This window comes from Aquarana catesbeiana, linkage group LG04 (genome assembly GCF_042186555.1).
Source record: "Aquarana catesbeiana isolate 2022-GZ linkage group LG04, ASM4218655v1, whole genome shotgun sequence".
Taxonomy (NCBI): Eukaryota; Metazoa; Chordata; class Amphibia; order Anura; family Ranidae; genus Aquarana; species Aquarana catesbeiana.
Genome location: NC_133327.1, coordinates 127,229,600 through 127,247,484, shown reverse-complemented (window position 1 = coordinate 127,247,484; position 17,885 = coordinate 127,229,600). Strand labels below are relative to the sequence as shown.

Sequence of the window (17,885 nt, the reverse complement as noted above, 5' to 3'; positions counted from 1 at the left end):
TCAAATAGAACACCTGTAATTTTCTTCAGGTAGCTTTATATACTGTAACCAGACAAGCCTGCCTGTCAGTAGGAAGATAACAGGAACGGATCTAGCTGAACACTGTGAGCAGGACGCACTGTACTAAATGTAAATAGTCTAGCTGCCTGACCGTGGTACTAATAGGATCAAATAGAACACCTGTAATTTTCTTCAGGTAGCTTTATATACTGTAACCAGACAAGCCTGCCTGTCAGTAGGAAGATAACAGGAACGGATCTAGCTGAACACTGTGAGCAGGACGCACTGCACTAAATGTAAATAGCAGGAACGGATCTAGCTGAACACTGTGAGCAGGACGCACTGCACTAAATGTAAATAACAGGAACGGATCTAGCTGAACACTGTGAGCAGGACGCACTGCACTAAATGTAAATAGCAGGAACGGATCTAGCTGAACACTGTGAGCAGGACGCACTGCACTAAATGTAAATAGCAGGAACGGATCTAGCTGAACACTGTGAGCAGGACGCACTGCACTAAATGTAAATTGCAGGAACGGATCTAGCTGAACACTGTGAGCAGGACGCACTGCACTAAATGTAAATAGTCTCGAAGATAACAGGAACGGATCTAGCTGAACACTGTGAGCAGGACGCACTGCACTAAATGTAAATAGCAGGAACGGATCTAGCTGAACACTGTGAGCAGGACGCACTGCACTAAATGTAAATAGCAGGAACGGATCTAGCTGAACACTGTGAGCAGGACGCACTGCACTAAATGTAAATAGCAGGAACGGATCTAGCTGAACACTGTGAGCAGGACGCACTGCACTAAATGTAAATTGCAGGAACGGATCTAGCTGAACACTGTGAGCAGGACGCACTGCACTAAATGTAAATAGTCTAGAAGATAACAGGAACGGATCTAGCTGAACACTGTGAGCAGGACGCACTGCACTAAATGTAAATAGCAGGAACGGATCTAGCTGAACACTGTGAGCAGGACGCACTGCACTAAATGTAAATAGCAGGAACGGATCTAGCTGAACACTGTGAGCAGGACGCACTGCACTAAATGTAAATAGCAGGAACGGATCTAGCTGAACACTGTGAGCAGGACGCACTGCACTAAATGTAAATAACAGGAACGGATCTAGCTGAACACTGTGAGCAGGACGCACTGCACTAAATGTAAATAGCAGGAACGGATCTAGCTGAACACTGTGAGCAGGACGCACTGCACTAAATGTAAATAGCAGGAACGGATCTAGCTGAACACTGTGAGCAGGACGCACTGCACTAAATGTAAATTGCAGGAACGGATCTAGCTGAACACTGTGAGCAGGACGCACTGCACTAAATGTAAATAGCAGGAACGGATCTAGCTGAACACTGTGAGCAGGACGCACTGCACTAAATGTAAATAGCAGGAACGGATCTAGCTGAACACTGTGAGCAGGACGCACTGCATTAAATGTAAATAGTCTAGATAGAAGATAACAGGAACGGATCTAGCTAAACTGAATACAGTGTATATATATATATGCAACACCTGGGATGCATATATATACACAATACACTGTAAGTGCAGCTAACTGACTGACTGTTCTGCCTAATCTATCTAACTCAAATCAAATGACACTGTCTCTCTCTCTCTCTATCTCTCAGCACACCGGAACACACACTACACAGGGCCGCCGTGCAGGCGGCCTTATATAGTGTGGGGTGTGTACTAAATCCCCTGAGCCATAATTGGCCAAAGCCACCCTGGCTTTGGCCAATTACAGCTCTCTCTACTGACGGCGCTGTGATTGGCCAAGCATGCGGGTCATAGTGCATGCTTGGCCAATCATCAGCCAGCAATGCACTGCGATGCCGCAGTGAATTATGGGCCGTGACGCGCCACACGAATTTAGCGCGAACGGCCCATAACGTTCGCAATTCGGCGAACGATCGAACAGCCGATGTTCGAGTCGAACATGGGTTCGACTCGAACACGAAGCTCATCCCTAGATGTGGGTTGGTATTAGGGGAATAAATGACATCTGTATCCGCCAGTCATGCATAGTATACCTACTCATTCGCAAAAAATGTCAGCTAGAAACAAAGACCCTCAAATGTTTAAAAATTCCTTTATTAAAAATGCTCTTTGTTGTACATCTATTGTCCATCATGATGTTTGTTGACTGTTGACTCACAAGAAAAAAACATGGACAATCCAATGCACACACGCGATTATGACAGTATTCATAGCTGAATGACAGCTCCGCAAGCTGTCATCAGCTATTTAAGGAAAAAGGTGGTGACATCCTTGTCAAAATATGACCATGTCCAAGTGCCCATATTTAGGCAATGATGTAACTCCTCTGATTCCCTTCCATTTTCTTACTTGCAAGCCGCACCAAATCCCCTTAACATCTGAACAGCCAATGTTTGGTCTGAACTTCTGTTCGGACTGAAGACTAAGCTCATCCCTACTGAACGCCTCACCTACTATATGACCAAAAGTATGTGGACACTTCTATAAATTATTGAGTTCAGCTGTGTCCAGTGAAGGGTTCTGTTTATGCTGCAGCACACAAGGATATTTTGGACAATGATGCACTTCTAACCTTGTGGCATAGTTTGGGGAAGACTCTTTTATATTCCATCATGACAATGCCACATGCACAAAGCCAGGTTCATTAAGACATGGTTTGATGAGTTTGATAAGGAGAAACGCAACTGGCCTACACAGAGCATTGACCTCAACTCTATGGAAGATATTAGAGATGAATTGCGTTCCAGGTCTTCAGACCCATCATCAGTACCTGACCTCCTACAAGCTTATTTAAGTGTGGTGGTTGGGTGCCCACAAACTGTTGGCCATATTGTTTACGGGTTTCCATTTAATAGCTTTATCAGGGACACCTTAATAGCTATAACTGAAAACAATTACATATAGATTTAAAAACAAAACAAAGAAGTTATTCGATAATATGTTGCAAAGATGAACCTGAACTCAGAGATCAGGAATATTTGTAATTCTGCATTTTTAGTTATGCCAAACTGGTAAAAACTGGGTTCCATTTCTTGTGGATGTTAATGTAAAAAAAATGGTTTGCAGTTCTCAATTAACTATCAGGGCACTGATGAATGCTCTAGGTATTTCATTGATTCTTCCTGTCATTCAGCAACTGCCTGCCTGTATGAGGTAGGGGCAGAAAGCTATACTGACAGACTACAGGAGCCTTGCATTGCACCCGTATTCTGCTGGGTGCAATGCTTTACAGGCTCCTAAATAAAAATAATAAATGCACATATGTTACTTGCAAAAGGTGAACTTAGCCTTTAAGTGTAATAAATACAGAGAGTTCCAACACCCCACAATTGAAGAAAAAGGCAAAACAAAAGCTTTACTTTCTAGAATTATAGGGAAAAATTAGAATAGCTACAGTTAATACAAAAGATTGACCTGAAGTGATAGAAAACAAACAGATGCAAGAGCTTCAGTGGGTAGTATAGGCTTTGGCCTTAGACCGTTGAGTGGCAGGGGATGGTGTTTAGCACTGGCAAGGGAAAGTCCCAGCATTAAGAAAAACTGTGACCCTATGTACAGCCTAGACCCAGCATCCTCAGGACTCCATAGAAACAGGGATCAATTTAAAAAATAACATAGGCACAGGCAGACACCAAAAGGAATCTTTAGCTTCATCTAGTTTCCAGAAACCCCTCTTCTTATTGCGTGTTCTCCCTTTTGTGGTCTCTCCATTGCTGTTCCGTACATATGAAGCTGCAACTCCTCTGCAATTTGCTTTCTAGAGCTCTACCTGGAAATGGCACAGGATTGCTGGAAAAAATGAGGAACTCTTCCAATGCAATCTAACATGTCTAACATGTAGGAACCTAGGTTTCAGTTCAGTATAACCCCAGTTGGAGCTGCATTATACTAGAAAACAATATTTTATTAAATAAACATTACTGCTTCTTTATTGGTGATTTTTATTTCTGTTGTAAGTCCAAATAAATATATTCTCTTCAAACTCCCAGTGCCTAAAACATGTTAGGGTGACAGCAACTCTGTAGTGCAATAAAATAGTTAGCTGGTATACTGTAAACGACGTCACCAAACCCACATGTGTCCTAGAAGGACGGGTTCTGTTTGTTTGTGTGCCGACCGACACACTAAACTTAAGGGGCATGTAATCAGCTGATGCTGTAAGTACAATATTTTATATTCCAATAAATTTTACACCATGTGGAGCATTCTGTTTTTTTTGAGAAATCCTCACATGTAACACGGTGCCAAGGGGCGATCCTGTGTAGGAGAGTAACCGTATCTGGAGAAAGCCCTTGGCTGGTCTAAAGCCACTGGTACAAATGACCCCTTGTAATGAGGGGTCCACAGGAGCTGGTAAGGGAGTATTTCAGCTGTTGGTGGAGGCACTGATGTTTAAGATCACTAAAAGGTGGTGGATGGGGGAGATTGATACCAGGAGTTTCTAACATATTATCACAACACTTGTGGACTGTTTATCATTTTTAATCAGAATTTATTACATTTGTTTTATTAGCACGATCCTATATATTTTTTATACTATAAATGTATTTGCACCAGAGTGTAATAAAAAGGACAACAAGTTAAACAAGCTGCTCAGCTTTTGTTCTGGGGATAAAGGATATCCATTCATTGTCTGAAGATTGCAGCTTTTTAGCATTTCCTGCCAGCAATTTAAGATTTTCCAAGCCTGTTTATGAATTTGAAGCCTTTTCCTTGCATAAAGTTTTGATTATCAAAAAATCTTTTCTGTATATGTTGACAGATATGACAACATGCTTGAAGCAACGTCAAGAAGCTCTGGCAAAGAAGATGATAGGTCATTATATTCCACAATGTGATGAAAAGGGCAATTACCAACCACAGCAGTGTCATGGCAGCACTGGGCTCTGCTGGTGTGTTAGCGTAATGGGAGCAGAGATTGCTGGCACAAAAACTCCACCTGGACAAACACGAGCTACATGTGAAAGGCATGGTAAGTCTCCATTCTAGGCCACTGTGTATATATATATATATATATATATATATATATATATATATATAAAGTTTATTGAAATTGAATTAAATCAAATATTTATTACAAATCCTCAATACTAACCACATGATATAATTCTCCTAAGACACATATACACAGTCTCACAAACCACTAGAAAATTTGTGTGGCACTACAACTAAACTCACACTTCAGCTGAGCATCTTTGGTAGTTTTACCAGGTGTTTTTCAGCCGTTTCACTTGAGTTTTTCTTATTTTAAGTTTAGCCAATAGAAAGCTAATAACTATAGCAAGAAAAATGTGGGATGCATGCATTTTTGCCTCCTTTTGTATGTTTTCATGAGTTTTCATTGAATTCTATTGTGGCCAAAAAATTCAAAGCACTGTACTTTTTCCAGATACAAGTGTCAAACCACACTACACTTTTGATGTTAAGCTTATTGGAGCTTGAAGCTACAAAATGCTCAGGTGTGAATGGGGCCTGTAGGCAGCCCACCAGCTCAAGCCAAGCTGATGATTGGCTTTCATGAACACCTTTGCCGGGCTCATCCACCTTACAAACCACTTGGCGTCTGCTACCCCTCTCTGTTAATCCCTACATTGGCTGAAAGGGTCTCAACCTGGTCTCAAAATACCAACCAAATTGTTCTCTTCGCTCCTCCCAAGACCTCCTGCTCTCTAGCTCCCTCGTCACCACATCCTATGCTTATCTCCAGGACTTCTCCCAAGCAGTCTCCCATCCTCTGGAATGCTCTACCCCAATCTGTCCAACTGTCTTCTACTTTGTCCACTTTCAGACGATCCCTGAAAACGTATCTCTTCAGAGAAGCCTATCTGGTCCCCACCTAACAACTGTACTTTTATTTTCTCCATCAGCACATCTCCCACAGTTATTACGTCTTGTATCTCCTGACCCTCCCTCTTAGAAAGACATGTTTGGTATCTATTTACTCGATACAATGTCATCTTTTATATTATTCCAAAAATTTGAATATTGTGCATTAAAATTCATATGTGTATTTTTACCTGAAATTTTGTGCTTGATTTGACTGCGCAAATATTGTGTCACATGAAAAATTGGAATAACAACTATTTCATTCTGCAGGACCTCTACTTTGAGAATACATATAATGCTTGAGGTTTCTAAGTAGTTTTCCAACCCAAAAAATTCAGATTTTAACATGAATGTGAAAATGCCAACATTGGCCCAGACAGCAAATGGCTAATTTAAATCAGAGCGTATTAAAAAAAAAGAATTAACTTTTTAAAATTACACAGACATTACAAAGAGTTTAGATACACCTTCATACATTTTCACAGCAGTAAATCAGTGTCCTTATTACACTGTTACTGTTTCTGGACATTTAAACCCTTATAAGTGTGTTCTCTGTAATCTCTGGTCTTTCCTGTATATGTTGACAGACTTGACACAATGCTTAAAGGAACGTCAGGTAGCTCTGGGAGGAGATGAGAAAGTGATAGGTGGTTTTGTTCCTCAGTGTGATGAAAAGGGCAATTACCAACCACAGCAGTGTCATGGCAGCACCGGGTACTGCTGGTGTGTTAATGCAATTGGCGAAGAGATTGCTGGAACAAAAACTCCACCTGGACAAACACCAGCTACATGTGAAAAACAAGGTAAGACTCAGTTCTATAATTTCTCTGTGTATTCCTGTTATAAATATATATACTCATTTACATCATCATATTGATTGACTCTGGAGAGGACTTACTAAATATACAAGCGCTGCTTCCTGATTGTGCTATTCAGAGGGATGATAAGTCCCATGCTCTGTACAGAGCTGCTGGTAGGTTTTATTTCTGTGTTGGCACTTTGAAATAAATAAGTTGGTTTTGTGTCACTGTTTGGGCACTCAGGCTCAAAAAGGTTTGCCACTGGTTTGACTGCTTTGACTTTTGACAGTTGAGTGGTAGGGGGTGGGGATTAGCACTGGCAAGGGATATTCCCAACATGAAGAAAAGTTGTGACCCTGTGTACAGCCTGGACCTAGGATCCTCAGGACTCCACTGGAACAGGGATCAATTTGAAAAATAACATAGGCGGATGCAGACATCAAAAAGAATCTTTAGCTTCATCTAGTTTCCAGAATCCCCTGCTTGTTCTCCCTTTTGAAGTCTTTCCATTACACTCTGTACCAGGGGCGGACTGAAAACTAATGGGGCCCCCGGGCAATAGGAGATTATGGGGCCCCCAGGCAATCAGAGATTATGGGGCCACGCAGTATACACACACAGTATACAATCACACAGTATACACATACATGTACACACAGTATACACAGACAGATGTAAAAAAAAACACAGATTTATACATACTGTCCCTGGTTTTACTGAGGCTGGCAACCCTGGTGGGGCCCCCTAGTGGCCCAGGGCCCTCGGGCAGTGCCCGAGTGGCTCAATGGTCAGTCCACCCCTGCTCTGTACATACGAAGCTGCAATGGCTCTGTAAATTGCCTTCCCAAGTTCTGGCACATCTAGAACTCCACCTGGAAATGGGGCAAGATTGCTGGAGAAAATCTGGAACTCATCCAATGCGGTCCAGCATGGTGGCACCTAGGTTTCTTAAAAGTTCAGTACAACTCCAATTGGAGCCCCATTATACTAGACAACAATATATATATATATATATATATATATATATATATATATATATATATATATACATATATATAATTTTAAATACTGCTTTTTTTTGGAGTTTTTTAAATTACTCCTGTAGGCCCAAATAGATTCTCTTCAAACTCCCAGTGCCTAAAACCAGTTATGATGACCAAACTCTGTAGGAAAATAGAATAGAGTGGTGGTATATTATAAATGTCTTTGCACCTGAGTATAATAAAAAGGTACTAGCTCTACCAACTGCTCAAATTTGTTTCTAGGGGTAAAGGTTCTCCATTCAATGTCTACAGATTGCAGTTTTTTTGGCATTTCCTGCCACCAATTCAAGATTTCCCAATCCTGTTCATAAATTTGGAGCATTTTCCTTGCAAAGAGCTTTGGTTATCATTAATCTTTTCTATGTATGTTGACAGACTTGACAACATGCTTGAAGCAGCGTCAAGAAGCTCTGGCAAAGAAGATAATTGGCCATTATATTCCACAGTGTGATGAAAAGGGCAATTACCAAGCACAGCAGTGCCATGGCAGCACTGGGCACTGCTGGTGTGTCAGCGCAATGGGCGCAGAGATTGCTGGCACAAAAACTCCACCTGGACAAACAAGAGCTACATGTGAAAGGCATGGTAAGTCTCCATTCTAGGCCACAGAACTCATCAGAAAAAATATCTACACCACTAGTATTTCCTTCTAAAATGTGACTCAACACACAAAACAAATAAAAGTTTATACTGTTCTTATCTACATAATTGGAAATCTATGTATATAAGAATCTATTCCATACATATGGAAATAATATATACTGTATATATATGTATATATCTATATATATATATATATATATATATATATATATATATATATATATATAGATATATAGATCTATATATATATATAGATGTCTATATATCTATATATATATAGATCTATATATCTATATATATTAAATATATTATGTTTATTAAAATTAAATTAAATCAAATGTTTATTACAAATCTGCACTACCATTCACATGATATACTGTATTTATTGGTGTATAACACACACTTTTTTACCCTGAAAATCGGGTGCAAATAGTGTGTGCATGTTATACGCCGATACTGCAATCTGGGCTGCCTAGAAGGGAAGGGGGGCAGGACGAGCGCTATCAGATTACAGTCAGTGAGAATCTACCGTTTTACAGCCTCAGTAATAGGAAGTCCTGTCTCCTGGGCCGGCATTGGACCAGTGTTCTGTCTATCATAGAAGCCGGTCCAGGAGGCGGGGCTTTGTATTAAAGAGGCCGCCGAGTAAACAGGAGATTCTCACTGCAAGTAATCTGACGGCGCTAGTACCGCCCCCCTCCCTGTCCCCTCCGAGGCAGCAGATGGGCATTGATCAGGCTGCATTCATGGCAATGGTGAGGCTGCATATGGACATTGATAAGGCTGCAGATGGGCATTGATCAAGCTGCATTGATGGGCAATTGTGAGGCTGCAGATGGCATTGATCAGGCTGCAGATGGGCAATGGTGAGGCTGCATTGATGGGCACTGACCCTTATTTTGCTTCAAAGTTCTTTATTTAAAATTTGAGTTGTGTTCCTGAATCTTGCCTCCTAAAATAAAGGTGCGTGTTATACACCTGTGCATGTTATATGCCGATAAATACAGTAATTCTCCTAAAACACATGTACACAGTCTCACAGACCACTAGAATTTATGTTGCACTATGGCTGCACTCACACTTCAGCTGAGCATCTTTGGTAGTTTCCCTGGCTGTTTTTTAGCAGTTTTGCTTGAGTGTTTCTTATTTTAGGTTTTAGCAAATAGAAAGCTAATAACTATAGGAAGCAAAATGTGGGATGCATGCATTTTTGCTTGCTTTTTTATGTTTTCAGGTGTTTTTATTGAATTTTATTGTGGCCAAAAATACTTTAAGCTTGTACTTTTTCCAGATACAAGCATCAAGCCACACCACACTTTTGATGTTGAGCCTATTGGAGCTTGAAGCTACAAAATTCTAAGGTGTGAATGGGGCCTGTAGGCAGCCCACCAGCTCAAGCCAAGCTGTCAATTGGCATTCATGAAGGTTGCTTCCAGGCTCATCTACCTTACAAACCACTCAGTGTCTGCTACCCCTCTCTGCCAATCCCTCCATTGACTGCCACTCAACCAACAAATTAAATTCAAGATACTAACACTAACTTACAAAGCCATCCACAACCTGGCCTCCAGCTACATCACTAACCTGGTCTCAAAATACCAAATTGTTCTCTTTGCTCCTCCCAAGACCTCCTGCTCTCTAGCTCCCTCGTCACCTCATCCCATGCTCGCCTCCAGGACTTCTCCTGAGCCTCTCCCATCCTCCGGAATGCTCTACCCCAATCTGTCCAACTATCTCCTACTTTGTCCACTTTCAGACGATCCCTGAAAACACATCTCTTCAGAGAAGCCTATCTGGCCCCCACCTAACAACTGAACTTTTGTTTTCTCCATTAGCACATCTCCCACAGTTATTAAGTCTTGTATCTCCTGACCCTCCCTCTTAGAAAGACATGTTTGGTATTTAGTTACTCAATACATTGTCATCTTTTATATTATACCAAAAATGTGGATATTGTGTTTGTGTGCACTAAAATTCAAATGTGTATTTTTACTTGAAATTTTGTGTTTAATTTGACTGCACAAATATTGTGTGATATGAAAAATTGGAACAACAACTATTTCATTCTGAAGGACCTCTGCTTTCAGAAAAGATATACTGTTTCAGGTTTCTAAGTAGTTTTCCAACAAAAAAAATCAGATTTTAACATGAATGTGAAAAATGCCTACATTGGCACAGACAGCAAATGGTTCATTTAAATCAGAGCATATTAAAAAAAAGAATTAACTTTTTAAAATTACACAGACATTACAGAGGGTTTAGATACACCTTAATACTTTTTTCACAGCAGTAATGCAGTGTTTCTTATTATGCTGTTACCATTTCTGGACATTTATGCCCTTATGTTTGTGTTCCCTGTGTTCTTTCCTGTATATGTCGACAGACTTGACACAATGCTTGAAGGAACGTCAGGTAGCTCTGGGAGGAGACAAGAAAGTGATAGGTGGTTTTGTTCCTCAGTGTGATGGAAAGGGCAGTTACCAACCACAGCAGTGCCATGGCAGCACTGGGTACTGCTGGTGTGTTAATGCAATTGGTGAAGAGATTGCTGGAACAAAAACTCCACCTGGACAAACACCAGCTACATGTAAAAAACAAGGTAAGACTCAGTTCTCCAATTTCTCTGTGTATTCCTGTCATAAATATACTTATTTAAATCATCATATTGATTGACTCTGGAGAGGACTTTGGTGAGTGTGGGCTTGGAATATATTGTCTTGAAGGCAAGATGGGAATTATACTTCCTTCTTCCATAGGCCAAGTTTTTGTGCTACCACCCACCTACACCTGTGGTTACTCTAGCCTTAAAATCACAAGATTGGAACACAGAGTCATATTAGGCACACTAGCTGAAAGAAAAAAATTCTGTCACTCAGGTGTATCAGAGGACTGGAAAGCCCCTTATAAGTGTTTTTGTTAAAATAAAAGGTAGTTGACCTGGGACGGACCTGAAAAAGACTCATTTGAAAAGGAAAAAATAAAGAGAAAACTTGCCCACTTAGCTTGGTTTTAGATGCACAAGCCCAGTCAAGAAATATATATAGCCATATTTACTTACTAAATATACAAGCTCTGCTTCCTCCTGATTGTGCCATTCAGAGGGATGATCAGTCCCATCCTCTGTACAGTGCCGCTGGTAGGTTTAATTCTGTGTTGGCACTTTGAAATAAATAAGTTGGTTTTGTGTCGCTGTTTGGGTACTCAGGCTCAAAAAGGTTTGCCATCACTGGTTTGACTGCTTTGACTTTTGACAGTTGAGTGGTAGGGGGTGGGGATTAGCACTGGCAAGGGATATTCCCAACATGAAGAAAAGTTGTGACCCTGTGTACAGCCTGGACCTAGGATCCTCAGGACTCCACTGGAACAGGGATCAATTTGAAAAATAACACAGGCGGATGCAGACATCAAAAAGAATCTTCGGCTTCATCTAGTTTCCAGAAACCCCTGCTTGTTCTCCCTTTTGCAGACTTTCCATTACGCTCTGTACATATGAAGCTGTAACAGTTCTGTAAATTGCCTTCCCAAGTTCTGGCACATCTAGAACTCCACCTGGAAATGGGGCAGGATTGCTGGAGAAAATCTGGAATTCATTCAATGTGGTCCAGCATGGTGGCACCTAGGTTAGATATATATAATTTTAAATACTGCTTTTTTTTTGGAGTTTTTTAAATTTCTCCTGTAGGCCCAAATAAATTCTCTTCAAACTCCCAGTGCCTAAAACCAGTTATGATGACCAAACTCTGTAGGGAAATAAAATAGAGTGGTGGTATATTATAAATGTCTTTGCACCTGAGTATAATAAAAAGGTACTAACTCTACCAACTGCTCAAATTTGTTTCTAGGGGTAAAGGTTATCCATTCATTGTCTACAGAATGCAGTTTTTTGGCATTTCCTGCCACCAATTCAAGATTTCCCAATCCTGTTCATAAATTTGGAGCATTTTCCTTGCAAAGAGCTTTGGTTATCATTAATCTTTTCTGTGTATGTTGACAGACTTGACAACATGCTTGAAGCAGCGTCAAGAAGCTCTCGCAAAGAAGATAATTGGTCATTATATTCCACAGTGTGATGAAAAGGGCAATTACCAAGCACAGCAGTGCCATGGCAGCACTGGGCACTGCTGGTGTGTCAGCGCAATGGGCGCAGAGATTGCTGGCACAAAAACTCCACCTGGACAAACAAGAGCTACATGTGAAAGGCATGGTAAGTCTCCATTCTAGGTCACAGAACTCATCAGAAAAAATATCTACACCACTAGTATTTCCTTCTAAAATGTGACACAACACACAAAACAAATAAAAGTTTATACTGTTCTTATCTACATAATTGGAAATCTATTTATATAAGAATATATTCCATATATATATGAAAATAATATATACTGTATATATATATATATATATATATATATATATATATATATATATATATAATGTTTATTAAAATTAAATTAAATCAAATGTTTATTACAAATCTGCACTACCAACCACATGTTATACTGTATTTATTGGTGTATAACATCATGCACTTTTTCACCCTGAGAATCGGGTGCAAATAGTGTGTGCATGTTATATGCCGAAAATGCACCTTGGGCTGCCTAGGAGGGAAGGGGGAGGGGGGCAGGAGGAGCACCATCAGATTACATACAGTGAGAATCTACCGTTTACTAAACGCCCTCAGTAATAGATAGTCCTGCCTCCTGGACCGGCATTGGACCAGTGTTCTGTCTATCATAGAAGCCGGTCCAGGAGGTGGGACTTTGTATTAAAGAGGCCGCCGAGTAAACAGGAGATTCTCACTGCAAATAATCTGACGGCGCTCGTCCCACCCCCCCTCCCTGTCCCCTCCCAGGCAGCAGTAATCTGAGATGAGGCTGCAGATTGGGCATTGATCAGGCTGCAAATGGGCAATGGTGAGGCTGCATTGATGGGCACTGACCCTTATTTTGCTTCAAAGTTCTTTATTTAAAATTGGAGTTGTTTTCCTGAATCTTGCCTCCTAAAATAAAGGTGCGTGTTATACACCTGTGCATGTTATATGCCGATAAATACAGTAATTCTCCTAAAACACATGTACACAGTCTCACAAACCACTAGAATTTGTGTGGCACTATGGCTGCACTCACACTTCAGCTGAGCATCTTTGGTAGTTTCCCTGGCTGTTTTTCAGCAGTTTTGCTTGAGTGTTTCTTATTTTAGGTTTTAGCAAATAGAAAGCTAATAACTATAGGAAGCAAAATGTGGGATGCATGCATTTTTGCTTGCTTTTTTATGTTTTCAGGTGTTTTTATTGAATTTTATCATGGCCAAAAATACTTTAAGCTTGTACTTTTTCCAGATACAAGCATCAAGCCACACTACACTTTTGATGTTGAGCCTATTGGAGCTTGAAGCTACAAAATTCTCAGGTGTGAATGGGGCCTGTAGGCAGCCCACCAGCTCAAGCCAAGCTGTCAATTGGCATTCATGAAGGTTGCTTCCAGGCTCATCTACCTTACAAACCGCTCGGTGTCTGCTACCCCTCTCTGCCAATCCCTCCATTGGCTGCCACTCAACCAACAAATTAAATTCAAGATACTAACAATAACTTACAAAGCCATTCACAACCTGGCCGCCAGCTACATCACTAACCTGGTCTCAAAATACCAACCAAATTGTTCTCTTTGCTCCTCCCAAGACCTCCTGCTCTCTAGCTCCCTCGTCACCTCATCCCATGCTCGCCTCCAGGACTTTTCCTGAGCCTCTCCCATCCTCCGGAATGCTCTACCCCAATCTGTCCAACTTTCTCCTACTTTGTCCACTTTCAGACGATCCCTCAAAACACATCTCTTCAGAGAAGCCTATCTGGCCCCCACCCAACAACTGTACTTTTATTTTTTCCATTAGCACATCTCCCACAGTTATTAAGTCTTGTATCTCCTGACCCTATCTCTTAGAAAGACATGTTTGGTATCTATTTACTCGATACATTGTCATCTTTTATATTATACCAAAAATGTGGATATTGTGTTTGTGTGCGCTAAAATTCATATGTGTATATTTACCTGAAATTTTGTGTTTGATTTGACTGCACAAATATTATGTGACATGAAAAATTGGAACAACAACTATTTCATTCTGCAGGGCCTCTACTTTCAGAAAAGATATACTGTTTGAGGTTTCTAAGTAGTTTTCCAACAAAAAAAAATCAGATTTTAACATGAATGTGAAAAATGCCTACATTAGCCCAGACAGCAAATGATTCCTTTAATTCAGAGCACATTAAAAAAAAGAATTAACTTTTTAAAATTACACAGACATTACAGAGGGTTTAGATACACCTTAATACTTTTTTCACAGCAGTAATGCAGTGTTTCTTATTATACTGTTACTATTTCTGGACATTTATGCCCTTATGAGTGTGTTCTCTGTGTTCTTTCCTGTATATGTTGACAGACTTGACACAATGCTTGAAGGAACGTCAGGTAGCTCTGGGAGGAGACAAGAAGGTGGTAGGTGGTTTTGTTCCTCAGTGTGATGAAAAGGGCAGTTACCAACCACAGCAGTGCCATGGCAGCACTGGGTACTGCTGGTGTGTTAATGCAATTGGTGAAGAGATTGCTGGAACAAAAACTCCACCTGGACAAACACCAGCTATATGTAAAAAACAAGGTAAGACTCAGTTCTCCAATTTCTCTGTGTATTCCTGTCATAAATATACTTATTTAAATCATCATATTGATTGACTCTGGAGAGGACTTTGGTGAGTGTGGGCTTGGAATATATTGTCTTGAAGGCAAGATGGGAATTATACTTCCTTCTTCCATAGGCCAAGTTTTTGTGCTATCACCCACCTACACCTGTGGTTACTCTAGCCTTAAAATCACAAGATTAGAACTTAAAGTCATATTAGGCACACTAGCTGAAAGAAAAAAAATTCTGTCACTAAGGTGTATCAGAGGACTGGAAAGCCCCTTATAAGTGTTTTTGTTAAAATAAAAGGTAGTTGACCTGGGACGGACCTGAAAAAGACTCATTTGAAAAGGAAAAGATAAAGAGAAAACTTGCCCACTTAGCTTGGTTTTAGGTGCACAAGCCCAGTCAAGAAATATATATAGCCATATTTACTTACTAAATATACAAGCTCTGCTTCCTCCTGATTGTGCCATTCAGAGGGATGATCAGTCCCATCCTCTGTACAGTGCCGCTGGTAGGTTTAATTCTGTGTTGGCACTTTGAAATAAATAAGTTGGTTTTGTGTCGCTGTTTGGGTACTCAGGCTCAAAAAGGTTTGCCATCACTGGTTTGACTGCTTTGACTTTTAACAGTTGAGTGGTAGGGGGTGGGGATTAGCACTGGCAAGGGATATTCCCAACATGAAGAAAAGTTGTGACCCTGTGTACAGCCTGGACCTAGGATCCTCAGGACTCCACTGGAACAGGGATCAATTTGAAAAATAACACAGGCGGATGCAGACATCAAAAAGAATCTTTAGCTTTATCTAGTTTCCAGAATCCCCTGCTTGTTCTCCCTTTTGCAGACTTTCAATTACGCTCTGTACATATGAAGCTGTAACAGCTCTGTAAATTGCCTTCCAAAGTTCTGGCACATCTAGAACTCCACCTGGAAATGGGGCAGGATTACTGGAGAAAATCTGGAACTCATTCAATATGGTCCAGCATGGTGGCACCTAGGTTTCTTAAAAGTTCAGTACAACTCCAATTGGAGCCCCATTATACTAGACAACAATATATATATACACACACACACACACATATATATATATATATATATATATATATATACACATGTAGCAATAACTCTTGGTGGAGCTGCTGGTTTAAGCGGGTCTGTTACTTTCACTCTGCTTCCCTCTGTTTCACCGGCACCGGGTCTAGGGTTCCGTTGAGTTTACCTCTGGACAATACACGCACCAACACTGGAGTACGTTTTCAATGCTTTATTAAACACTTGACTTAGGAAATAGCAGGAAAGAGACGAAAGGGAAACTGCAGAAGAAACTCAAACATCTTCCTTTAGGGTTCTTTTAACATATGTTCGGGTAGAATTCAGATATTGTATGGAATGCGCTCCCCTCGTGGGACACACTCCTTGCTCGTCTGAATAGGCCTCTCTCACCAGCCTAGCAGCCAGCACGCAGCATGAATCAAAGTCTCTGCCACAGACTTGCTTGGGAACAAAATCCGCACGATCCTCTGCCACAGGATGTATCAGATTTTCTGTAATGAATGTCAGTCACAGTGCCTGAACCTTTAAGCCAACCCGGCAACACTATGCTGTATAGTTACTTTCAGATACGTGCTCCAACCGAGTCACCAGGCCCCTCTATAGACCAGCACTCTGCGTGATCCCTCCAAGACGGGTCCTCCCCTGGGATCTCCTCGGTTGTCTAGCTTCGCCACACAGGACCGACAGCTCAGGACCATTCCTCGGCCGCGGTGGTAGGCCCCAGACAAGTCTCTGGACACACCCCTGCGCCGTAGTATCGTGGGCCTCCGGAACGGAGAACCACTAGGTAGCTCCTTAACCTCCCTGGCGGTATGATTATTTCAGATTTTAGGTGCTGAAAGCGGTACAATTATTTTGCACAGAAATTTGGCGTTTTATATTATAGACTGTAATTCTTAGGAATAATTCACTTAAATCTGTCCAAACAAGAGTCTAGTAGACATCCCGGGTATGATAAAGTTTGAAAAATGAAATCAAAAATTATAATATAATAATTAACTATAAATAATTATACCAAATAATAATATAATAATAATAAAAATTATTCAATAATGTAATCAAATCAAAATACTGAAATTTGCTCAGTTGCAGAATTGTCGCTGTCATTACTTTTTAGTGTCTGATGACGGATTTCCCCACAAATCACTATCACTCAATTCTGCAAGTGATTCTAATTTATTATTGCTGTTTTCTAGTTGGTCTAAAGCCACTTTTGATGTAAAGGGACAGTTTTGGTTGCTATGGACAATCTCCAGTTTCCAGGCAGAAAGAACAGTTTTTATAATATAAAACTGCATGCAGGACACTGAACAGACCACTAGGGACAAAGGGGATGTGTAATTATTTGATACAGTACTGTAATCTGTAAGATTACAGTATACTGTATCTATACTGTGTGTTTCACTTTTTGAATTTGCCGCCGAACTCCGTCCCCGTGCGTCGCAACGCTCGCAGGGAACAGAGCTCGGCACTGTGAATCGAGCGAGACACGGCGGCTCGCTGATCACAGGGGGAGACATCGCAGGATCCAGGGGACAAGGTAAGTATCCTCTACATGGATCCTGTGATGCAATCCAGAGTCTGGCTCGGGGATACCGCTTTTGGTATTGAAAATCCACCCCGAGCCAGACTCGGGAATACCGCTAGGGGGGTTAACGCATATCTGTCGGCCAGGAGGGCCAGCAGGTGGCTGAAAAAAACGAACCCCAAAATATGGCATCTGTCCCATAAATACCCTCGCCCAGAATGCAACTCGGAGGACCACCTCCACCGAGTTGTCTCTGGGACAGAAGAGCATCCATACGCTTCAACACCTTGCCTTTCCAACACTAACCAGTGATAACAGCGATACCCACCAGTC

General features: G+C 41.0%; 1 protein-coding gene across 8 annotated transcripts in view; it reads left to right on the top strand.

Annotated features, from left to right (window-relative positions):
* The window catches only part of LOC141139448 (thyroglobulin-like), a 152,548-nt gene that overhangs the window by 42,818 nt on the left and 91,845 nt on the right, over positions 1-17,885 (top strand). For 5 of the 8 annotated variants that reach the window (XM_073625534.1, XM_073625538.1, XM_073625541.1 and 2 more), the window contains exons 4-9: positions 4,787-4,996; positions 6,438-6,653; positions 8,069-8,278; positions 10,680-10,895; positions 12,291-12,500; positions 14,732-14,947. In XM_073625534.1, the coding sequence (XP_073481635.1) occupies positions 4,787-4,996; positions 6,438-6,653; positions 8,069-8,278; positions 10,680-10,895; positions 12,291-12,500; positions 14,732-14,947 (1,278 nt within the window). The remainder of the gene's footprint in view (positions 1-4,786; positions 4,997-6,437; positions 6,654-8,068; positions 8,279-10,679; positions 10,896-12,290; positions 12,501-14,731; positions 14,948-17,885) is intronic. The other 3 variants (XM_073625536.1, XM_073625537.1, XM_073625540.1) reach the window with 3 other exon arrangements.